Raw genomic sequence first — 24,130 nt, 5'->3', positions numbered from 1 at the left:
TGTTCCGGGTTCCCAAGGTAAACACGTGTGATTTATTTCAGAAAGGCATCTGCAGCACAGGAATTCATTATATACATCCCTGATGGGCAGCAGCCAACTTTTCAAATGTGCCAAGTTACCAGAATTTTATTAAAAGCTTTTAAGAGTTAGAGGGAAGGTGCAGAGAAAAGCAACCTCCTTCCCAAAGCCAGGTGGCTTAGGCTCGACTCACACTGCTTCCCGAATGGATGAGGCAAGCTGGAGTCAGAGGTTCCTTCCAGCAACAGCTTGGTCCCCCTGGATGTATCTCTGTAAGCTGCATAAATATTCTGGGGAGGGGGAGGGAGAGAGAAAAGAGTGAAACCTATTCAATTACATCAAGATCACGACTGGCCGTAGTAAAATCATTTATGGAGTGAGGGAACCCGGAGCGGTTTGGGCTGGAGCCATCTGCAGTTATTTGGTATATACAGAATCGGTTTCTATGGATTTTATTATTAGGTCACGCGATTGTATACGAGGATGTGAGATGTGAATCTCTCAGGAGGGGTCCCTGGTTGGGGTTTCTATTGCCTTTATAGGAGTTGCAGCAGCAACTCCTTAAAACTTGAGGGGAATGGGGATGGTTTTAGGATCCAGCCCATTTTTTTCCTCCCCCACCAAAATCTTGAATTGACTTTGTTCCTCTTCCTCTCCACAACACATTTACTAAATGGGGAAACAAGGAAATAATCAGTGAAATATTCTTACTTACTTTTTCCATTGTCTGCATGAATTTTCTCTCTTTCCCACCAGTCTGAGGGATATCTGGTACATAACTCAGCTCCCACTTCCATCTGCTTCTCAGCCTCTTGTTGGCCCTTTTTAGGGGTAATTTTGCTTCTATGCCATTGTTGGCTCCTTCCATACAGAGAGTCAAGCCCAAAGGAACTTGGACACACAACAGAGACTTGGGGCAGTGGGTGTAGATCAGAACAGCCCAGAGGCTTCTCTACCCCCCCAGGGAGCTGCCCAGGGAGCCTAAGCTGTTCTGGAGAGCTGTGACTCAGGAACAGTCTAAAGCCCTTTGGTCTTAACTATGTATGGCTCGATTTTACTTTAATTGCCCCGAAGAGGCAAACCCAAACCAAGTTATCAGAGCAATTCCTTCACATCCCAGCGGTGTGGAGAAAGCTGGGCCCTGCAGAAAGCTACCCTGCTGCAGCAAGATTCCACCACCTTCACCAGCACTCCAGCTGATGAAGCCCCATCCCAGAATAAGGGAGTTTCAGCCCTGTATCTCATCAACTCCTGTTTTTTTTGTGACAGCCTTAGGTAGGACAGCTCACTTCTAGCCCCCTCTTCCAGAAGGTAGGAGATGTTCAGGCTGAAGCGCAGAGGTCACATTCCATCCTTCTTGAAGGCACAGCCGGGGGGACCCCACGGTGTCAGGCCGGGGCTGATATGACCTGCAGGAGCACGGGAAGCTGCACCTGGACCGAGCGGGGCTGAGAGATGGGGCATCATCCGGGGTGCGAGTCCGCCCGGGGGTCGGAGCTGCCCCGAGTGTCGGAGCCGACCGGGATCGGAACCGCCCCAGGGATCGGAGCTGCCCCGAGCGTCGGAACTGCCCCACGGCTGCCCCGCGGGTCGGAGTCTCACCGGAGCTGATCCGACCTGCAGGGCCAGGGAAGCTCCACAGGGACCGAGCGGGGCTGCGGGACGGGGCATCATCCGGGATGCGAATCCGCCCGGGGGACGGATCTTGCCCGGGGATCGGAACCACCCCGAGGTCCAGAGCTGTCCGAGAGGTCGGAGCCATCCCGGGCTTCGGAGCTGCCCCGGGGCTCGGAACTGCCCCAGGGTTTCGGAGCCACCCCGGGCTTCGGAGCTGCCCCGGGGCTCGGAGCTGCCCCAGGGTTCCGGAGCTGCCCCAGGGTTTCGGAGCCGCCCCAGGGTTTCGGAGCCACCCCGGGCTTCGGAGCCGCCCCAGGGTTCCGGAGCTGCCCCAGGGTTTCGGAGCCGCCCCGGGGCTCGGAGCTGCCCCGGTGTCGCCCCCCAGAGGCGGGGCACGGTCCGGCCCCGCGGTCGCTCCGCTGGGTCGGTCGCAGCCGGAGCCGGTCCGCCCCCGTCCCCATCCCCGTCCCATTGGCCGCGGCGGCTCCGCGCGTCACCGCTTCCTCCCGCTTTTGTGCGCCGCCCCAGCCGAGCTGCAGCCGAGCGGTGCCGAGCGGAGCTGAGCTGCTCGGAGCCGCGCCAGCCGCTGGGACCGAGGTGGTGACACCAGCCCCGGGTGGCCGCGCATGCCCCTCCGCGGGTGACCCCGGTGAGTCCGTCCTCACCCCCCCTTTCCGCGCGCGCTGGGTCCTTGCCTCCGTGAATAGTTTCGTTCTTCTAATTATTTTACTGTCTGCAGTGGTGACCGAGAGTTTTGCAGCCTGGTCTGGCTTCCGTAGCTTTTTTTCCCTTCCTTTCTGGTCTTGCAAGTGGGAGCTTGGCCCTCCGGCTGTGTTTGGGGAGTCGTGGGGGGCGAGCGGGGGCTGGAGCGGCTCCCCAGGAGGACGGCGCGGGTTGCCGTGTCCGTGGGTGCGGAGCGGACTGAAGGACTGACCTTCCCCGGGGCTCCCCGCACACCCCCGCCTTGTGCTGGTGCTCTCGGGTCGCTGTTTTCCCCAGGTTGTCGCCTGGGTCCCTGTCCCCGCTGCAGCTGCTGACAGCGAGCGCCAGGATTAGACTCCAATACCCGTTTTGGGATGCAATAAAGTCTGGAGCCAGCGGCTTCTGGATGTGGTCACTTGGGTCCTGGTTCCCTGGAAAGGGACGTGCGGGGCTACTTGGCCATCCCTCGCTCTCCTGCAGAGCTCCCCCTGCACCGTCTGTCCGGAGCGGTGAGGATGGGATGAGCGCGGGGAGGAAGGCTCCGCGGCGGGCATGGCCCCGAAGCTCGTACCTGCGTGGTGCGAGTGGCCGGCGGAGCTGGGGAAGCTGGACTTCCACCTGGACGGAGCGAGCGGCTGCCGTGGGGCTGTGCCATGAGTCGGGATGTTGCTCAGGAAGGATTTGCGCTGCCGGCACCAAACCTCTGCCCTCCACGGCTGTGCGGGGAGGAGCGGAGCAGAGGTGGGAGCCGTGGACCAGCTGGGCAGGTCGTGCACGGTGGCCAAGTCCAGCTCTTGCTGGCCCTGATACAGCTGGGAGAGAGGCTTGTCCCTCGGCTGCTGCTTTTAACCTCCTCTTCAATTCCTGTCTTGTAATCCAGTGTTTTTGGGAGTGGACCTGCTCCTGGTTCAGGGAAGGGTCTTGCAAGTGTTGCTGGTGCGTGAACCAAAAACACGGGGCTCACTTGGGCTTTGGAGGCTTGGGATTTGTGCAGGCTTTAAGTGATCCCAGGGATTTCCAGGGTCAAGCTCTTTCACTTCTTTGGTGAGAGAGTGGTTTTGGGGGAATTTCTATGCCACCATACAAATTTATTTCCAGCCCGGTGCATGCAGTTTGATGTATGCAGGATTTGTGCATGCAGTGCAGCTCTTGGAAAGCAGTTCCTCAGGTGTGCATGAGATAGATCAATTGCATTTGGGGGTTTGCTGTGACTACCTCTGTCTTGATACCTGTGTCAGATTGTCCAATTTCCAGAACCCCTAATTCGACATTAGTTATAAACGGGGGTTCAAGGATTCCCAGGGCTCCTGCAGATCACAACAGACCTCCACGGCTGGGCACAGCCTTTGCCCTGGGAAGGTTTTGCAGCTTGTAAAAGCTCCTCTGTTGAGGCAGGACGTGAGGCTGGATGGGCTGCCAGCCTGGTGGGATGTGGATGTAAAGAACCTTTTTATACCTTCCTCGTGTGAACGGGTTTTGGTGCCACAACTTTTTCCATGGGTCCTTAACCTCCACCAGAAACGCACAGCTCTGCCCTGTCAATGTGTGCTGATGGGCAATGCATTTATTTTTTTGGAGGCTGTCAGAGCCTGTGAGGGAAGTGTGCTCATGCAGAGAGATGTGGTCTGGATTTTCACCCAGACGAAGCGACTCCGACGTGAAGAGCCAGCAACTGTGGCGGCCAGAGGAGCGGCTCCATCCCGTCCGGAGCGTTCCCATTGCTTGCTGATGCTTCGTGATTTTAGCCTGCAGCTTGGACTTGATGCTTTGTGAATTTTCCCATTGGGAAGACGCCGGCGAGGCTCACACGGTGTGTCTGGCTCCCTGGCAGAGCCGTGGGATGGAGTGCTGCAGCATGGAAAGTGATGTGCTTCCAGCCCTGCTCTCCCCAGATGGACGTGGGAACGAGTGCGAGAGCTGGCAGGATCTTCTGTTCTGGTGGATCTGGCCCTGCTGTTGGAGACCTGCTGGTCGAGGCTAGAGGGAAGTGACTCAGGGTTTGCTGTTAGAAGGGATATCTTTTATTAGACTGCTTGGGGAAGGCAGGCTGGCTTTGGAGTGCACAAGCCTGTCTACACGTAGAAGAAAAGAGGGAGTGATTGCTCGGAGTCTGCCTTGGCTCTCCAGACTGAGGGATTCAACTGAAAGAAAAGGGGAAGCAAAAAAGACAGGTTCAACTACAGCTCAACCTGTGCAGTTCATCTGGCCTAAGGAAGCACATTTCATCTCTCTACAAACCTCTGGACTCTTTAGATCCTGAGATGCAGCACAGGACAGGAACGTGCATCCCATGTGCCAGCCTTTCAAGGGAGGTGGCCAAGCCCTTTCCAACCTGGCTTCCGCAGTGAGGAGCTGTGGGAGACAGGGGTGGTGCTCGCTGATGCCTGACGGTAGCAGGAGGCTGCTGGGCTCCGTCCCTTCCACTCCCCTCTTTGCAGAGAGCACAGGCCAAGCACAGTGTGCACAGAAATGTGCAGAATGTCAGCTGTGCGCTGGGGAGATGGAAAACGCAGTGTGGAGCCATGAGAAGTGGAATATGGATTTAAACTTTTTTATTTTTTATTGTTTCCTCAGACACTTTTTAGAAAAGCTGTAAATGGCCCACTGATACTGAACCTGGAAGATTCAGTCTCCAGACTTTTTTTATTTACCTATTTAAGCTCCTCAAGGGGAAATGGGTGACCAGGTGTTTTGATGACTCCCTCCAAGGAGCAGTTCCCCTTCCCCACAGGCCAGGGCAGTTCAGCATTTCTTTCTGGCACCTTTTCTGCCTTTGCAGAGTGCAGTGTGAGATGTAGAGGTGGTGAATATCATCTCAGTTGTGCCTGAACCACGCTGTCTCCACAGGCTTGCCCCATATCCTGCATGGCATGAACCTTCATCTGATGTGGTCAGTGCTGTGGTGAGCATCAGACAGGCAAGATGAGGGGCTTTCTGTCTGTGAAGGTGTGGGTGAGCACGCAGGAGTGTGGATATGTGGGCATTTTTGTTTGTTTTCTGTCTGTCCCTGAAGTTCTGATCTGGTCCAGCCAAGTAATCTTCCCATCAGTCACTAAAATGCTGCTGGTGCCCAAATCGAAAGGGTGGTCAGCCATTGGAACAGGCTGCCCAGGGAAGTGGTGGAATCACCATCCCTGGAAGTGTTCAGAAGCCATGTGGATGTGGCACTTGGGGACACGGTTTAGTGGTGGGCTTGGCAGTGCTGGGTTAATGATTGGACTCAAGGATGTCAGAGGTCTTTTCCAGCCTTAACAAATCTGTGATCCAGTCAGTCTGTCTCAGTTCACCTTTAATAACACAAGAAATTAAAAGCTAAGACCTCCTTTAAAAATCAATGCCTTGCTCCTCAAAGCCCCTGGGGAGCTGCTCCCTGCAGCAGACCTGTTACGTGGGCGTGAGGAGCACAGGAAGAATGCTGTAGTGGGGCTGCAGGCAGGGGGTACCTGTCTTTGTTTTGGCACTGGGGATGTTGCTCCAGGAGCTTCCCCTGGAACCACAGGGCTTGGGGCCAGGCTGAGACCAGGATGGTGGAAGAAGCAGCATCGGCCTGGCCCGTGATGGGGACCCTTGCAGCTCTACAGCCCTGTCTCTGTGACCAGGGGTAGGGACACACCGTTGCATGTCATCGCTGTGTCTGGTCTCAGGTGCCAGCTTCTGTTCCCAGGGCGCTTGGAATGTCTGTGAAGGGACCCAGAGGGTTTGACCTGTATTTCTGAGGCTGTTAGAGGTCAAAGGTGAAAGATGTACCTGTGCCCTCAAAAAGAGGGGGTTCAACTCCCAAATGCATTCCCCAAGCAGCTTTTTTCTATGCTGGAAGATCCTAATATAAATGTCAGTGGAGACCAAGTGGCTCAGAATTTGATGAGAATCTGTGGTTGGTTCTGTTCTCCTGCGTTAAACCCCAGGCTGGCCACCATTTTATGCAGAACTAATTGTCACTTCTGTGAGAGCTCCTCTGATTTTATTCTCTCCACTCTGGGAAATGATTCGGTGCAGCCCAGGGAGAACGAGCTGTAACAGCAGTGAACCAGGGTGGAGCTGAGCCAGGGTTTGGCTCAGAAGCTGCCTGGAACAAAGTCCGGCTGGCAGAGCGTGCCGTGCCCGGCGGCTCGGGCCAGATCCTGGAAGGAGCTGGCCAAGCTCCTGTGTGGGCTGCTGTGTAAACAGCATGTGTTCAGGCCAGGTCCTGGGGGGGTGGGAGGATGGGTCAAGTGTTCAGGTAGTGATTAAACCTGAAATTCCTTGAAAAAAATATCCCTAGGTGGGTGGATTAGAGGCGCTCTGCAGTACTACTGTGGCCAGGAACTTTCGTGCTAAAGTGACAGAAAGTCATCTGATTGATAGCTGGGTGATTCAGAGGGAGAAAAAGACTTTGCACAGTTGCTTTGAGTAAGTAATTTGTGAGATAAGAAGTCTTTGTGATGGAGGTAGGAACGTCTTAAATCCATCAGTGCTGAAGGGTGCGGTGTGGCCCCTGCAATGCTTTGAGTGCTCCTGTGCTGTTTGGGCTCTCTTGGTGTGGTTGAGTTTGTCTTGTCCATGTGCAAGTGTGTTGTGCACAGTGGCTTTAAGGTGCTCCCAAATCCCCAGGAGAATATTGAAAACTTTGCACATGACTGTCCTTAGCACAAATGTGTGTGTGAGAGTGAACCCCGTGTGGAACCGGTGCAGAGGGTCAGAGGAAGATGCTGCTGCTTTGGCACATCCGTTGAGGTCTGTCCTTGCTGAGGTTGTCCTTGTCCTTCAGTCCTCAAGTGGTCAGGCAGCTGGACTAGATGATCACTGTAGATCCCTTTCAATTGAGCTATTCCATTCTGTGGGTGTGCATGGAAGTCCCTTGTGATGAGGATGGTGGATTACTCAGATTGCTTAGTACTTTTGTGCTGCAACTGCTTGGTTTTGGGGTTTTTGTACTGAGCGAAAATCAGATCATCACAGTCTAGTTGGGAAATAGTGCAGCGCCATCCATGGTAAATAAGAGCCCAGAAGAGTTTAGCAGACCCGTAATCTCTTCACAGTGGCCTGTCTGCAGCTTTTGCTCTGCAAGGCAGCAACTGGGATGCTCTATCCCAAGCCATGAGGATCCTGCAGAAGGGTGGTGTATAGAGGGTGATGGGCACGTCTGGCTCTCACCAGCTCTTGGTAACAGGGATATCTTGCCCAGATAGAGATTTAAGGGTTGGAGCATCCTCTGCATGGGGCAGTGGTTTGATAAGGAAGGGTTGTTTGGGTTAAATAGCCTGGGGAGAAGGTGTGAGGGTGAGGTCTGTTACCACAGGTGGTGAAGGTGAACGGCAGAACAGGTGAGAGTGCATGCAGAGAAACCCTCTTTTAAATACCCATTTCCTTTCAGCCTTTCTCCTCTTCCTCTCTGTCACTACCTGGGGAGTGCCCTGGGGGGGGAACTGTCCCTCTTTTGCAGGGTCATTGCAGAGGGCAGCTGATAACACTGTTATCTATATCTGGGTGATGCTGATGGGGGCTGATGATAGTGTTATCTACAGAGGGGTGATAACCCTGAAGTCACTATGCTGTGGGAGTATGTGGCTGGAGGGAGATGTGTGGACTGGGTCTGTGAGGCAGAGCGGTTTGGGAGTGTGTAAGTGATGAATAACCAGTACCTGGAAATCAGAGATCAGAGATTTGGGCTTCCTTCTGTTGAGACTGATCTGTGCACTGATGTAGTGTGGGGCTGTGGAGCAGGGCTTGTTTTGCTGAGCTGCTCAAGCATCCTTCAGTTAAGATCCCAGGCTGTGCCAAGCTCCTGGAAAGCTTTCCTTGCTGATGGAAATTGTTCACACTGAAGCCTCGATGCCTTCTGTTTGCCTTTCAGCTCAAAACTACAGCACTGGTCCCTCTACTGCAATCCTTCTGCTGATTCTCCCTTGGAGAGTGGCTTTTGGGAAACCTCAGCACCCAGTGGTTAATAAGCCAGTGGAATGCACTGGTTTGCTGCTCCTGGATCGTAGTCCCTCAGTGCTGGTGCTAACAGAATAGCAAGAGTCATTAGAGAAATATGCAAGATATTCCAGTTATTTCTCTTTGGATGGTGCTGGTAGCAAGTAATAGAGATAAACAGACTGTGTTGAGCTGTGCTTAGCTTATTGCATCATTGCTTTTACTGAAAGGGTCAAGGTCCAGCTCTGGATTTTGCTGCAGGATGCATTTGAGCTGCTCCAGAGCTGTGCTGTGCCAGAGGGAAAGTGTTTGGGAAAGGCACAGTTTTGGTGCTCTCTCCATGTGTTCCTTCTGAATGGTGGCCGTGGCTGCAGTGCCTTGGTAGAGTCAGGATGGCACAAGCCCTGTCAGGTTAATTTATTGGCTTTGCGCTGGAGAACTCTGCACTTGGCTCCTGTTAGCCCTCAGGAGCTGCTCCTCCCCTGACAGTGGCAGCCAAGGGAAGCCCTGCTGACATCTGCTGCAGCCTGGTGGCTTTTGGCTGTGCTACCCAGGGAATAGGAAGTGCTCCTGGGTGCTGACTGGAGTCACAGGTGGCTCTGATGAAAGAGCAGCTGTGTTGTTTCCTGCATGCCCTGATTATGGACTTCATCTGAAGACTGGCTTGGCTTCACCTTGCTTGGCTGAAATGAAGGCTTTGAGGAACCATGCCCATTCTTGCCTATTTTTGTTTGGATTGGGGGTGCTTACTGAGGCTCTCCACAGTGCTCTCCCCAAGGTGCTGTGATGTTAAAAACGTGCACAATGTACCTGGCTGGTGACACAAGAAAAAGAGAGACAGTGTTTGTTTAATCATTCCAAAATTTCAGCAACTTCACCTCCAGCATCACAGGTGTGAAAAACATCTGGTGTGAGCCTGGTTGGCTGTAAGGGCAGAGAATGTGTGTTCACAATTGGCTTTTGGACCCAGCACAAAAGGTGCTGAAGGTGGTATGTGTCTTCATCTCTCGATGGGAACGAGCTAGTTCTAGTCTTGGTCTATGTCCAGGAAATCCTGTGCTGGAGAACTTCCCTTTCAGGAACGTGGTGGGGCTGTCCCAGGGGGGTGGTGTGGTACACTGAGCTTGGATGAGATGGAGCAAGGCTTCCCATACCTGCTTCATCATCATTTGGGAAGCTGATTTGCCTTTCATGCCAGGTGTTGCCAGAGAGGTGCAGTTTGGTGTCCCACTCCTGTGGGAGCTTCCCAGGCAGCAGTGGCTGTGTGGTTGGTGGTGTGGGAGTCACCGGGAGGTGATGAAAGTGGGAAACATTTATGGAAGAACATGGGATGTGTTGGACAGGATCTCCCCTTGCTGCGTGGGGATCCTACCACCTCCCTGACCTGTCTTGGGCTGGATTTCCAAAACCTTGGACAGGTATGGTTGAAGGGCTCTAGGCTGCATCACAGGACATCACCACCACCATGGCCATGTTCAGGAGTAGTGCCTCTGCAGGAGTGTCTCCAACCCAAGGAGGATTCTTGCTAATCCCTGCGTCCATCTGCCACTTCCTTCTTCCTTCTCTGCCTGCTCCGAGTGTGAAGCACTGATAACACCCCTGGATCAGGACCACGGGGGATCCTGGCTGCTGAAGGCTTTGCTAAATGCTTTCATGGGACACAATTTGTGGCATCTCCCCTAAAACCTCCCACAAGGTACCTTGCTGCAAGGCTCTATTTTGGGGCTGTCTCTGATGTAATCTGTCAAGACACAGGCTGCTCTTTGACTTACTGCTGAAAGTCTGGTCGGGGCTGGATGACCAGTTGCTTACCTAGCATTACCAAAGCAACGAGTTGTTGCTTTCCATGACTCATGAAAATGCACTGTAGGCTCTCTTAAGAATGGCTGAGATCATTTTTTGGCTGGCTTTGGGCATCTGGTTTCCTTAGCAAATAGCAGTGGGAGTGGAGGGAGGGGGATTTCCAAACTCATTTCTTTGTATGTGTGATCTGGTTTTTAGAGCTCCACTCAGAAAGTACTTACTTCGTTTAAAAAGGGGATGATAAAAAAGGACCTGTAACTTCCATGGCTGTTTGGTTTTTGTAGCATGTCTCATTTAGTTGTGGTTTGGTGTAAAAAGGGGAAAGATGCTAATAGTATTACAGAGCCATATGCTGTGTTTCTCCTCTTAAATAAGCAAGGATAGAAACATTATGAGTGGCATTTTCTTTTCGAGCAAATCCTTCTGGGGAAGGAGAAGGAGGTACAGCGGAAATTCTGCAAACAAAACCGTAATTTCATCTTTTTTTTTTGTTGTTGGTCATGTTTGCTCAAACAGGGGACTTTGTTCTACAGTGATGCAGCAGAGCAGAGTATTAGCAAGAGGTGTTTTAGTGTTTGGTTAATCTGATTATTACTTTTAAAATATTTATTTATTTGTAGACCCTGGATTCACTTTCTGTTTTTTTTCCTGTGCAGTCCAAAGGCAGCAGCACTGACATCTTTGAGCACCAAGTGCAGCAAGATTAGCATTAACCAGAGGAGAATCAGAGCTCTGTGACAGCTTCAGAGGACAGGAGGTCCCCAGCTGTTCTGACACCTCTGCACCCAGGTTGCAGCCGCCTCTGTGATATCTTTCCCAAGTCCAGCCACCCTTTGTAGGCACCTGAGAGCAGACAGAGCAAAGGGAGGGGAAATCCTGGGTAGGCAGAAGGTAATTGTTTGGGTAGGGAGATTTGTGGCGTGGTGGGTTCCGTGTGCCCATCCTTTTCAGGGCTGGGAGGAGCGAGGGTTTGGTGTGTTCCACACTGTGCAGTCACGGTGGCTGAGTTCAGGGATTTGATAGCTGTGAACCAGCCTCTCATGCTGTGCGTGATCTGTGCTGGTGCTTGGCTGGGGTTAATTCTGCAGCCAGGGCAGGCAGAGGCGTGTCCTGGTATGCTGAGGGATGGGGCTGGAGCTGCCCGAGGGCTGCAGAGGAGCCGCAGATCTGTGCTGGGAACAGCAGGAGCACAGCAGCTCAATGGCCCGGCCCTCGGCCAGGGGTGAGCGGGAACAATGTGACTGAACAGGTTTGTGCTCACTTCCTTGTAATCTCGGAGATGAGATAATGCAGAAACCCAGAGGCTTTGCCAGCGCGAGGTTTCCTTTCTCTGCCCCGTGCGTGCCCTGCGAGCAGGAGGGGCTGGCTTGCTGCTGTCTCTGTGAGAAGCTGATGAAAAGCAAACCCTTGGAGCTCAAGGAATGGCACGGTTGGACTCCAGTGAGGGTGATGGATGCTACCCCCAGGGCTTGGCTCAGGGCTGCTGCCTGCACAAGCACCCTGTGCCAGGAGCTGCTGTGTGCACCACAACTGCTCAGGCCCTTCGTGTTCTCCTCCTCATGTGAATTTCTCTGCATCTTTGCTATTTCGTTTGGATAGAACGGGTAAAGGCCACCAATTTAACCAGATGTGTAGTCTTCACCCTCTTTTTCCATGGATATAATGTATTCAGTGCATAGCCTAGCATGCCACAGATCCGGGTCTTCTAGGTCTTAATAGATTTGTTCTATGTGAAAATAGGAGATTAATGTGACCTGAGGTGGTCTGCTCTTTGTGGTGCTTTTAGCATTTGAACATGTGGCCAGAGTTTATTTCTCTGAAGTGGTGGGCAGCTGCAGTCCTGGTGCCTGTAGTGCTGTGGTGGCACTGCCCCAGGCTCAGCAACAGCATGGGATGAGCTCTGTGAGATCCAACACAGGCTTTTTCAGAAGGTTAAGTCCTTATTTATAGACTAATTTTTACCAAAAGGTAAATTTCTGCTGGACAAGATCCACCAGCAGCTGTAAATCTGGTAGTTTTGGTGAGCAGAGAATGCCAGCAGATGAGCTGGCATAGCTGAATTCCATGGCTTTACCCTGCTCCATGCTGGATAAAAGAAGTGGAAGCACAATTTGGAAAGATGTTCTGCTGTATTATTATTTTATTTTTTTGTAAACTGCTGTGCCTTGATATCATCCCCCAATGTATAATGTTCTTTTGACTAGGAAAGCCAGCATCAGGGTACCCCAAAGGGGCTGCTTAGTTTCTAGGCAGGTGTTGCTGTGAAAGCTGTATTTTTCCATCTGTAACTTACAGATGGAGATGTTGAAGGAGCTCACATCTCCCTGAAATTAAGTCATTCCCTGTCCAGTCTAAGGTTTCCAGTGTATACTACTGGGTAAAAGGAATCCTGGATCACATCCTTTCCTCCAAAAAATGGAGATTTATTTAATTTAAAGTAGATGTTTCTATTCCTTCTTGTTTGAGCGTTTCAGACGTGAATTGTGCTCTTCAACTTTTGACATCTGCAAATACTTCTTTTTAACAAAAAAAAAAAGGGAAGGGTGGATTCTGATGCAATCATGTGACTCCCAGAATCAGGTTCTTATGAAAAACACAGAATCCTGTGAGAATTTGTAATGCTCAGGGTTATCCTATTGTCCAGCAGTTGAAATAGAAAATGAAGTAAAACCTTCTACTCCCAGCTCCCTTTCCAGAGATGCTGCCCCATCCCTTGGTGTCCATCTTGTTGCAAGAGATACTTAGATTGTGTGGCTTTTGGTGTTTTTTTTTTATGGTGTGGGGTCTTTTTTATGATTTATATGGCGAAATATTCTTCTCCTTGCTTGGTGAAATTTGCAGATCTGTGGTCTTGAGGCTCTCAGGTTCTCTTTGGGTTATGTGTGAGGATGGTCTCTTGTGGAAGCCTCGCACTCTTTAGGCATTTTAAAACCAGGAAAGAGCCTTGCTGCTGTTGTGGCAAGAATCAACGCCAATGCAAATTGCCATGTAAACCTGAACACCTAAGCTGCATTGGAGCCTCTTCTCCCCAAACCCTTTGGTTCCTTGCATTTCCCTTTCTGGGGTGGTTGGTAGTTGGGGTTTTTTGAGCTTTTTTCTGATAGTGTATCACAGGAGGCTTGACCTGGATGTTTGCTGTCTATTCTCTGGCCAACCTGCCTTCTGCAAAAGTAAATGAAGTGCCTTTCTACCTTGGACAGGAGCAGGTTTGAGCGCTCAGAGAGGCACAAGCACTCTGATAGTAGAAAAATGAGGTTCCTGTGCTGCTTGTGGCTGTGGGACAGGAATTAGGGGACTTGCTTGGGTGCCTCAGAGCCCACTGAGGCCGAAAACCAGGCTAATGCAAGTCGTCTGTTGCTTAATGCTCCTTGGGAAAGCCCTGTTTGCTGTCTCTGGAGGTATTCAAAGCCTGCCTGGACGTGATCCTGTGCAACCTGCTCTAGGTGAGCCTCCTTTAGCGGGGGGGGTTGGACTGGGAGGTCTCCAGAGCTCTCTTCCCACTCCAACCATTCTGTGATTCCGTGAACATCTGGAAAACAAAACGTCTTCAGAGGGCAACACTCTCCCACCACAAGCAGGCAAGCAAAGCCCGCGTTTTTCTCTACAACGTGGGAGATATTTATCCTGTGACTAAGCAGAAAAGTTAAGAGATGGAAAAGGTCCTATTAGATCATCTCATCCACCTCCCTGCTGGCAAGCAGCTCTTCTCCCTGGTGTATATATTTATTAATAGGCTGCTGGGCAGACAGGAGTGGTTTGCTCAGGGCACTGTGGAGGTGAGGGACTCTGCACGCACGTGACTCGACCTGCACGTGCACAAGTTGCTTGCAGCAATAGGATTTTGTAGTAAAAGGGCCAAAAGCTCTGGACTCGACATTCTTGGCGTGTTTGGAGCCTTCCCCTTAACTTGCTGTCAGTTTGTGCAGGCATGAGGCTGTCTTTTTTTAGCGTTCTAGGAATAAGCTAATTTTACTTTATATTTATGATGGAGTAGGTGGCTTGAAAACTAATAATAATAGGTGGGGGGAAAAAATAGAAGCCTTTTGGAAAGGAAAGGTCTGCCAGCTGGACCTCTGCACAGCTGGCCTGGGCTCTGCTGGCCATGATCTACGACAGTGGTGTGCGAAGGCTCCCAGTGGAGATGTCAGAGAGGTGCAGGTGGAAATGCTATTGCCATGACAAACAAAGCAGTGCTGGAGCGTCAGGCCAGAGCTTGGGGAACCATCAGCATTGCTTGGTTTATTGCTGCTTAGTAACCACAGCACGGCCTCGTGCACATGGATTGGTTTTTATTTCGCATTCCCCGATTGCAGCTCAGAGCGCTCAAGTTGGAATCGCCAAGTGTTGAGTGTAAAAGAACAAATTCTGTCCTTAACTAGATCAGGGAAGAACTACAGCATGTAGGGAATGGGAGCAGAAATTTCCTATCCAGGCTTGTGCTGAACTGCCTTCTCCAACTGAGGCTGCGTTGGCTTTTGCACTTAGGATCACTTCACTGGCTCCAGAAGTGTCTCCTGGTCAGCACCACTGTGAGATCAATATTGAAATCAATACCACTGTGAGAACCATCCTGTGGTGCAGGTGAGCAGCCAACCCTGCTCTGTGCCTCTTTGGTGACATCTTTTTGCTGGCGGTGGCACTTGGTTGGGCCCCTGGGGCTGTTCTGCAGGGTCTGATGATCCATTTCCTGTCACTGCGGTACATTTTGTGTGGTTTTTGGAAGTGTTACGGGACGTCTCTTGGCTGAGTGATTGCTCTGTTGCATGAGGAGAAGCTCTCTCCCAGATCCATGGAGGGTGTTCCATGGTACAGGCAGTGTCCCTGGCACCACTGGTCTTTCTCTTGGCTTGTTCTGTGGAAGTGACAGTATCACATATGACGTTTTCCAGGAAAACTTCCAACACTTGTAAAGAGCTCTGACATGGGCTTCGCCTCCCTTCCCTCCACCAGACATCTTCTAGGGAGGAGGGAGCTGGAGCAGGGCACAGTGCATGCAAGGAGCAAATCTGCTTTACTATTATTTAATTCAGAGAGAACTTGGCCTAAAGATGTAAAAAGGAATTGCAAGCACTGTCTGGACACCACCTCTCCTCATCAATTAGCGGCATTAAACTCTCAGCAGGGAGGATTAATTAGAAAACTGAAATCTTTCTGTCATGACAGCCTTCTGGTTTCCATTGAAATGCAGCCGGAGGACTGGAAAGGCTTCTGTATTTTGTTTTGATATGCAGGCATATGTTTCTTTCCATCCTGGAAATTAATTCTGTCTGTCTGTAATGGAGCCGTGGGAATCAATATTGAGCTGATCTGTATTTCTCCAGAGCTTTCTGCTAAAAGTAGTTGACTGCTTCCCCACTGTGCCTAATAAGTGACCTGATTTCGGAGCAGCTGAGCAGCTGGTCTGCCAGTTCAGAGGTGTTGTACAGCTGCCTTGATGGTGCAAGGCTGGTTCATGGTCTCTCAAGGGTGATGGGCTTCTGTTTTCTGGAAGTGTCCAGATCAGACTTTCTCTGAGCTGGACACAATGCCCACAGTGACTTTCCATTGCACTGCACCAGGCTGGACATCATAAGAGAGGAAATTACTCATCCCACTGTCTCTCCTGCAGACTGCTCTTGGCCTTGGTGAGCGGTCATGCTCTCAATCTCAAGTTCTGCAATGCCCTGAGCCGGGTTTAGAGGCAAGATATGCCTTTTCCTCAGTGTCATCATCTTCCCTCCGCTGGGCTTGGGGATGGGTGGTCAGTGCAGCAGCAGCAAGCTGCCACCTTCTGCTGGGGTGGCAGGTCACTCTTGGGTGATGGCACAGCTTGGGCAGCTCTTCTCAAGAAGAAGCTACCCTGTGTGCACTGCAGCAAGCCACAGGCTGTGCTCAGGCTCTGCAGAACCACAGCTCTGTGAAAATTGTGTGGGGAAGGGCTGTTAGGAGAGGCAGAGCAGGCCTGGGAAGCCCTGAGTGCTCTGAGCTTAGGGCAGTGTGTGTGCTCTGCAGACCTGTAAGGCTCTGTGAGTGTGTGGCTGTGTGCTCACAGTCTGGTTCCTGGGCTGTTGATGGCTCATTTCTTACCGTGGGGGCAAGTGCACTTGAGTTCATGTGATACTGCAAGTCCAGAGGACAGGAAGAACAAAGCCTCTGTGCAAGCTGCCCCACATGTTTGTTTCGTAACCCCATCACCACCCCACTGATGGCAGGCACGAGCCAACAGCTCGTGGAGACAGCACAGTCCTGGGGCTATGCAGAAACACGGCCCTTCTGCCCAAAACCACAGCTGGCTTTTAATCTTTGTTTGCCACTAAGCACTCACTGAGCTCTGCTTTCTCCCACTGGAGAAATCTCTGTCCAGAGTTGCATGGCAGAAGTGGCATGAGCAAGGAAAGGACCTGTCAGATTTTGTGGTGGCTCTTGGGGTCCTGGTCTCCCCATGTGCTGCGGAGGTTGTGCTTCTTGCCCACAGAGAAGGAGCAAATCAACCAGGTAGCTGCTGAGAGAGCAGAGAGTGGTCAATTAGTCGTGAGCTGTCAGCTTTGCAATCGATCAGAAAGTCTCATTGGGATCAATAAAATCCAGCCAGGCTGCGGGGGTGAGGCTGTGGCTTGTTAAAGAGGAAGCTGTGCAGGGGGATGGCTGTGAGGGACTATCGATCGTGGCAGGCTGAGGGTAAATGCTGGATTACAAAGGCTGGTGGGATGGCTCCTGGGATATACAGGTGTGTTATCCTCTGTGCTCTCAGGGGGATGTTGCAAGGGAGAAAAAGTGGATCAGAGACAAGGTGGGGTGAGTGTGGAAGATGGTACAGTGGCTTCAAAGCCCTGATCCTGCCATGATGTCATGCCAAGGATGTGGGATGGATCTCCCCCCTTCCCAGTCCAGAGCTTGGTTGCTTAGTGCTAAAATCCCTGTTGGAGCATGTTGGATCAGCCATAAAGTTGGTTATGCATTTGATACTCCAGGAGGTTGAAGCTACAGAGACAGGGTTGGTTTCTGCCTGCCATTATCCTCATGGAGAACTGGGCATCCCAGTCCCTGGTGCAGCTTCCAGCTCTCAGGCCAGGTTCTCCGTGGCACAGTGTTGGATTTGCAGCTCTTTGGTGTGAAGCTTCATTCATGGACACACTTCATTTCTGATGCCAGATGCTTTTCTCCATTTGCTTTTCCCAGGAAAGATTTTTCTTTGAGGCGAACACTTTTCTCATGGCTTATTTCACCTGAAGGTTTTACTAGCTATTCTTCCTTTTTGGTTTCTGCTCCTTCTCCTTCCTGTTTTTCCCCGAAACATGGAAGAAAGAGGCCTGAACTTCACTTTTCCAGATACACGATTTTGTTTTAATTTCCCTCCCACAAAGTCTTCAGTCATATGAGGAGAAAGACAAAAATAAGACCATGAAAACCTGCAGGAGGAAGAAATTACAACATTCTTCTGCATTGGTTTTTATATTATGTGTAGAAATACCTTCCCTTTGCTGTGTTCACTTAGAGGGCAATTGTTCATTGGATTCAGAGGGTTTCTGTAGGTGTAACTGGCATCAGGATTTCCCTCTGATTCATAAGTGCATAGAGAACAATCTGAGGACAGGATTTTGCCCTGTGAAAGGGAGAATGTTGCAGGACAGTGCTCTCCCCTAGCTGCAGACCTTCATCCTCACAGGCAGGGCTGTGTGTGTAAATAATCCTGCCTCAGCTTCATCTGGGGAGTTGAATGCTCATGGTTGCAGGAGATGAGGATCCTTTAGACTTGGTCACTTCAGTACCTGATTTGAAAGCCTACATTTAGGCACAGTGGGACTGAGTTAGGCTTTGGGGTGTAACTGGGGTGTCTGCAAATTGGTTCATCTCCACCAGTTGCTGGAGGTGGTTCCTGTGTAAAAAAAGTGAGTTCAGTAGAGACATAGTTCTGTGCTGTGCAGACCCTGACAGAAATAAAAACCCAAACAAGTGGGGAACACGTGAGTTCTCTGGACACTTGCTTTGCTTGACCTGTCTGTTATATGTAAAATAGATTAACTCTGACCTCATAGGGCTGTGTTGTCTGACCTTTGCTGATAGAAGAGTCCTTTCTAACCTTTTGATTTGCTTCTTTGTTTTGTTGTTCCAGAAGTTTGAGATCTGTATGGAAAATCAAAGCCATTTAATATGCCAGTATACATTACTGATTACTGCACTGACTTTGGTAAAAGGAATATTACTGCAAAGCAAGAAGAGGAACTGAATTTGAAAAATACCAGTACCTGAAGGGGCTGCAGGAGAGCTGGAGAGGGACTTCTTAATTGGGCATGGAGTGATAGGAAAAGGGGGAATGGCCTTAAACTGAAGGAGGAGAAATTTAGATTGGATATTAGGAAGAAATTTTTCCCTGTGAGGGTGGTGAGTCCCTGGCACAGGGTGCCCAGAGAAGCTGTGGCTGCCCCTGGATCCCTGGATGTGTCCAAGGCCAGGCTGGATGGGGCTTGGAATAGTGGAAGGTGTCCGTGCCCATGGCAGGGGGTTGGAACTGGAAGATCTTTAAGATCCTTTCCTACCCAAACCACTCTATGATAACTTACTGGAGCATCCTGTCTGGAACATTTCATTTATAAAAAGTAATTTCTTCTGAGAAGAGGATTTGTTTTGAGATCTCAATGGCTTCTTTAAAGGGCTGTCATGGATGTTAACAGCAGGACTCAGGCAGGTTCTAAACCTTTTATTCTCAGTACACATTGTGCTGGAACAAACAGGATGGCTCAGGAGATTTCTCTCCAGAAGCAGCTGTCAAATACAGCTGCCCTGGCTGGGTCAGTGACTGAAGGAATCCTCCACTGAGCGTGATGGCTTTGAAACACAGATCTCTTCTCCCAGCAAGATGTGTCGTGAGAAAGATTCTTAAGCAGTTTTGGGGTGTCATACCCAAAACTGGTGAGAAGCAGCCTCAGCTGATGGGTATTGATACAGAATTGCTCGTTGGGTTTCATGGGCTGCAGTTCCCAGGGCACTGGCTGGCTCCTTCCATGAGCTGTGCTGGTCTGTGCCTGTCACTTCCAGCTCAGAAACCTGGTCAGGAGAGCTTTTTTTCTCCTCATCTTGGCTCATGAACTTTGTCCCTTGAGCCCTCTTGGGGAGGTACACCTGCAAACCTGGCCTGGTTACACACGTCTGCAGAAAGTCCATCCCAGCTGTGTGTTCATGAACATGGAACCACAGAATCACTTAGGCTGGAAAAGAACTTTTAACATCACAGAGTCCAACCATTAACCCAGAACTGCCAAGTCCATGCTAAACTGTGTCCCTAAGTGCCAGATCTACATAGATGCACAGTCTTAAATGGCATTTTTTTTTACTTCCCTTGCATGGTGCACATCCTTTGGATAACCTGGGTGGAAAATGCCCTGAGGGCAGGGTCTTGTGTGTCTAAGTGGCATCAAAATTTTGCTGTTCTTTTGTGTATCCCAAAATATGGATCCAGTTTCCAGGGCAGTTCTAAGTACAGCAGGTCAAACGTTCTGTAGTGTCTAGAGAAAACTATAAGAATGAGGTTGGGATGATCAGAGAAAACCTGTAATATTCCAACCACTCTCCCTTTGCCTTTGAATCCCTCGTTGCCAAGCCTGCTGGCTGCCTGAGCTATCAGCACACATACATTGCTGTTCTCACCATTAAAACGATCTCATTTGCTTTGCTGTTGTTTTTAACGCTACCCCAGCGCTGGCCTCTGAAGCTTTTTGAAAATAACATTTACAATAATATTTTTAACAGTTCCGTAGTATACAAAACTCCAGTGCTCTGGCAGGACTCCCGGAAACTTGCTGAAAGTTAATGTGGTCAACTCTTAAAAAGGAGAGATTTTTTCCGCTTGACTCTTGCTTGTTAAACTCTCTGAGCCCAGCATGTTCCCTGCTGCTTGAAAAAACAAGGAAAGTCCCAATTTTAGCAATGCTAGTTTGAGTAGCTTTCCAGCCAAGCCCTATTTCAGGGGCAACTGTGGCTTATTATTATTTTTTTTTTTTTTTTACAGTGGTGTGTCCCTACACCTTCAGACCAAAGTGTTAAGTGGTGCTCAGGCAGGAATAAGTAGGTGCTGCTTTCCCTGGAAGCCTGGGGATGATAAACTGCAGAGGGAGATGCCACTTGCTTGTGCTGCAGTAGTGGCGAGACATTCTGACTTGAAGTCCATGTTTTATGGTGGATGTTGAGCCTCTGTGGGGTAAGAACAACCCTTTTTGGGGTAGATGATACTGTAAATCCCCTATATCAATAGTAGATTGCAGGTGACTCCAGCTCTTAATGCTGGACTGCACTCTTCTTGCTTTCCCATCCTTCATAATTCCTCCCAGTAAGTCTCCTGGCCACTTTGTTTTGTCTTCCTTACATCCAGGGAAAAATGGCACTTCTCCATCCTCTCCTCCCCTGGTTTGCTTTCTGTAACTTAGATCCACAGGGGCAGGAGTCATGGATACACAGACATGTCATAGCTGAACTGTTGTCTCCCTTGAGCTCAGTCCTGCTTAATCCCTTTCCAGCCAGGAGTATGGGAAGAAAAGGGAAAAACTGGGATTAACTTTCAAAGTGGATTACTAACTTTCCATACATCTCTCACATAGATACTCATACCCTGCACTCGTGGAGCCATAATGAAGTTGAGCCACTTTGTCTGAAAATTTCAGCTCAGGCAAATCAAAACTGCTTTTCCCCTAGATGAGAGCATCTGAACTGGGCTTTCCTGCAGGTTAAGTAACCTCCAGCACTTCCCTGAGCAGACTGGAGCAGACAGTCTCTTGCATGCGCAGCACAAACCTGGGGTACATTGCCCCAGCATCCCTGGGAGCCAACACCTTGCTGAGCTCTCTCACTGCTTAGCAGGGAGATTTTGAGTAGATTTACACAGTTCTGTTGGCTGTGGGACTGGTGCAGTGCCCAGTGGGAGCCCAGTTTCAGATGCTCACTGGGTTTGTGTCGAAAACTGCCAACACTTGCAGGCTCTTATCAGGGAGCTTAGTGGGAGGAGAAGCTGCTTGGAGCTGCATCTATAGGAAAAGGATTTTCCCCTTTTTTTGCTCTCTTATTTTTTCCCCTTTCCCCCTCCCTTTTTTTTAAGGGACATAATAATAGGGCAGAATTTATACTAGAAACAGGAATTTGTCCTTCTGTAACAGGAAGCTGCTGGTATGTATTTTTGGGAAGCCACGGAAATTGCCAGTGTTTGCAGTCGTTTGAAGGCTGGCTGTCCTCAGGATTGAAGAGATCTGCTAAAACAGAAAACCTTTCTTTCTCTTGTGTATCCATGGAGGTTTCCTGCCCTGTGTGCAGGGGCTGGTTTGCTCACGAGGGCTGGGCACTGGGGTCTCAGGGGTTTGCTGTGGCAGAGGTGATGGAGAACAGCACAGGGGAGGGCTCTGCTGATGGAAAGGTCACCTGTTTTTTTCCAGGGCTCGTTTGCACAGTTCCTGTAGGTGCATGTTATTGTGACTAGATATGGATTGGAAAGGTCTGGAAGGTCTCCAGAAAGCCATTAGAAAAATCTATTACTCTGATAGGAGAGTTAACCTGGGCTATCCCAGGAATTTACAGTTAATCCAGGCTATCTGCCTGTGGCCCTCGGTGTAAACTATGCACACAGCTTAATTCCTGGAAGTCTCACATCAATTTTGAAAGCAAAAGCGAAGATCTGGGCTGTTTCCTGCTCTTGTTATAATCAGATGGAATTTTTACCCTGCTTTCTTGCTGGTTTTCTGCACCCTCTTGATTCAGTGCTGCATAGACTGACCAGTTCCTTCTCAAGGTAGGATTTTTAACCTTTCAAGCTGCTTGCTTGCTTCCTTGCCTCCTCGTTGGTCTTGAAAATGGACAGAGCAGAGTCCCTGGTAGCCCTGGGTCTCAGACTGAGTGGTGCTGTCCTGGGAGGAGGCTGCAGCAGCAGAAGGAGCAACGCTCTCGGGGGCGCATGGACGTCTCCGCCTCTGCTGCTCTCTTATCGCCTTCCCTTCCTGCTCATCTCTCTCAAAATAGGTTGGATAAATATCCCTCTGCTCGCCAGCCCTGAGGCACCAGAGCTGCAGAAAATCATTTTAATCCACGCTTGGGAGCATTCCTGATTCTCTTCAGATTTGTTGCTGTGTTTGAATCGATTTGACCAAGCAGGGGGGGTTTCAAAGTGCCTTTTCCTATCATTTCTGACCAATGCATCATGTTTAACACTCCAGGATCCATGTCAGTGTCCTGGAGCACCTGGCTCTCATTGACTTCAGGGCAACCTGCAGTGACTGCAGGACAGGAATGTCTTACTCCCTGTGCAAGTCTGATCAAGTTCTTGAGGTGTTTCTCCCTTTTCTTGTGCTATCACACAGGTTTATGACCAAAGAAATCTGAGGGCTTATCAGGCAGCTAAAGTGGAATTTGATGTCTTCTATCACAGTGTTCTTTAAAAGGTGCCCATCTTTAGGTGGGTTTTGCCTTCACTCAGTCTAAAATGAAGCTTTTCATTAGTGAGCAGGACAGGTTCCAGCAGGCTCGGGTCTGCTTTAGTTTCTTGGTGGACAAAAAACCCCAAAAAACCTGACTGGGTGCAGGAGTTTGGCTGAATGCAGGATGGAAGGTCACTGAACCCACTTCTGTGCTGGTGTTGGGGCAGATTAAAGGCAGAAACTCTGGGAGGCCTCCTAGGGACGTGCCTCCCGTGAGGGATAGACAGGGCAGTCGCTGCTTCTGAGAGCTGCCTGCACTTAGCTTTGTTCCCATGCAGTCAGAGGAAATCTGGTCCAGCCTTGGGGAACCTTGACTGCCGTTTGGAAGGCCTAAATTTAGGTTTCTGCTTTGCTTCAGGACTGCTTTCCCATGTCCTGCTGTCAGTCTGTTCCCCAAGTGAGTGTTATCCCACAGGGATGCTGCGGAATGTGAAGTGTTAAAGATGGTATTGCTTTAGGGTTACATTAATCACGTAAAAACACATTAAAAATATCATGTCATTACAATTTTCTGCTCTTAAGGAAGTACAAATTGTTTACTCCAAGATTTTGAAACCATGAACGTACCAGGTTTGTGGTGTGTTACCTTTGGTGTGTGCAGAGGGGGGCAGACTCCTGGTCTCCATTCCTACCTAAATGGTTTCCTCCTTTCTTCTTTCCTCCTTCCTAGGTGATGGTGGGGAGAGGCCTTGTGAAAAGTGGTCCTGTACAGTGAGCCTGTTGTCATGTCAAAATTAATCTGTAACCTCTGCATGTGTTTGTTACAGGGTGGATGCTTGAGAGAGGAGGATAAGGCACAAGTGTCTGGGACCAGTGGAATGGAGGCCTGATGTAGATGGAAAGATGGGTAAGAACTGGATTCCCCATGAGCAGTCAATTTTCTGCAGCCTGCGTGGTGACAGACTGGGGAACATTGCTAAGATGCTCTGACTGAATATTACGTTGCTTTCTAATTTATGTTTAGCAGTTTAGTGAAGACAATTTCTCCAATTTTGGCACCGTTTTCTGAGTACGATCTGGTGGGTCATGTTCTAGGTGGAGTCTCTTCCCAAGTGTGCCTTGTATTTCTCTGCAGAGCATCTTCATTCCCTGTATCTTTTCTCCTAAGGAATTTTCTGTTTCAAACAGAGCTAGAATATATTGCTTTTCTAATTGGTGGCCTGGATTACTTCTACCTTCTTCCTCTTCTGCTGGAATAGTTTTTTGTCAGATGCTCTGTGATGCTGAGGGAAACTTTATTGAAGTGGGAATTATTTGTAGTTCTGGAGGTACATAACGATTTTGATCTTACCTCTCTAGACAAGAACTTTATCCGAAAGAAAATTCATTATGTAAGAAATTGGGACCACTTGGAAGTGCTTAAATGGCTTCCTGACCTGGTGACCCAGGAAAGGAGATCTTGGAGGAGTCCTGGTTGAAGCTGAGCACTTCACTTGCACATTTGCAGCATTTACACAAGTTCACCTGAAACTTTTCAGGGATGGCTGAAACGATGCTTTAAAAAAAAAAAAAAAAAAAAAAAAAAAAAAGGAGATATGTGTGGGAAGATCACTAAATTTAGGGATTGTTCTTGCAGATGTGTAGAATCACAGAAAATCACAGAATCATAGAACTGTTTGGGCTGGAAGGGACCTTAAAGACCATCTTGTTACACCCCCTGC

At 49.8% G+C, this 24,130-nt stretch overlaps 1 protein-coding gene across 3 annotated transcripts in view; it reads left to right on the top strand.

The window, feature by feature from the left end:
* Nucleotides 1-2,201: 2,201 nt before the first annotated feature.
* Nucleotides 2,202-24,130, top strand: part of LOC116438888 (mitogen-activated protein kinase kinase kinase 3-like) — a 75,922-nt gene continuing 53,993 nt past the window's right edge. For all 3 annotated transcript variants that reach the window (XM_032098006.1, XM_032098086.1, XM_032097938.1), the window contains exons 1-2: nt 2,202-2,284; nt 23,237-23,316. In XM_032098006.1, coding sequence (XP_031953897.1) covers nt 23,313-23,316 — 4 coding nt within the window. In that variant the 5' untranslated portion in view covers nt 2,202-2,284; nt 23,237-23,312. The remainder of the gene's footprint in view (nt 2,285-23,236; nt 23,317-24,130) is intronic.

The sequence above is a fragment of the Corvus moneduloides genome, chromosome 1 (genome assembly GCF_009650955.1).
Source record: "Corvus moneduloides isolate bCorMon1 chromosome 1, bCorMon1.pri, whole genome shotgun sequence".
In the NCBI taxonomy this organism is placed as follows: Eukaryota; Metazoa; Chordata; class Aves; order Passeriformes; family Corvidae; genus Corvus; species Corvus moneduloides.
The sequence above is the reverse complement of the archived record's forward strand: the minus strand, read 5'-3'. Positions and strand labels throughout refer to the sequence as shown.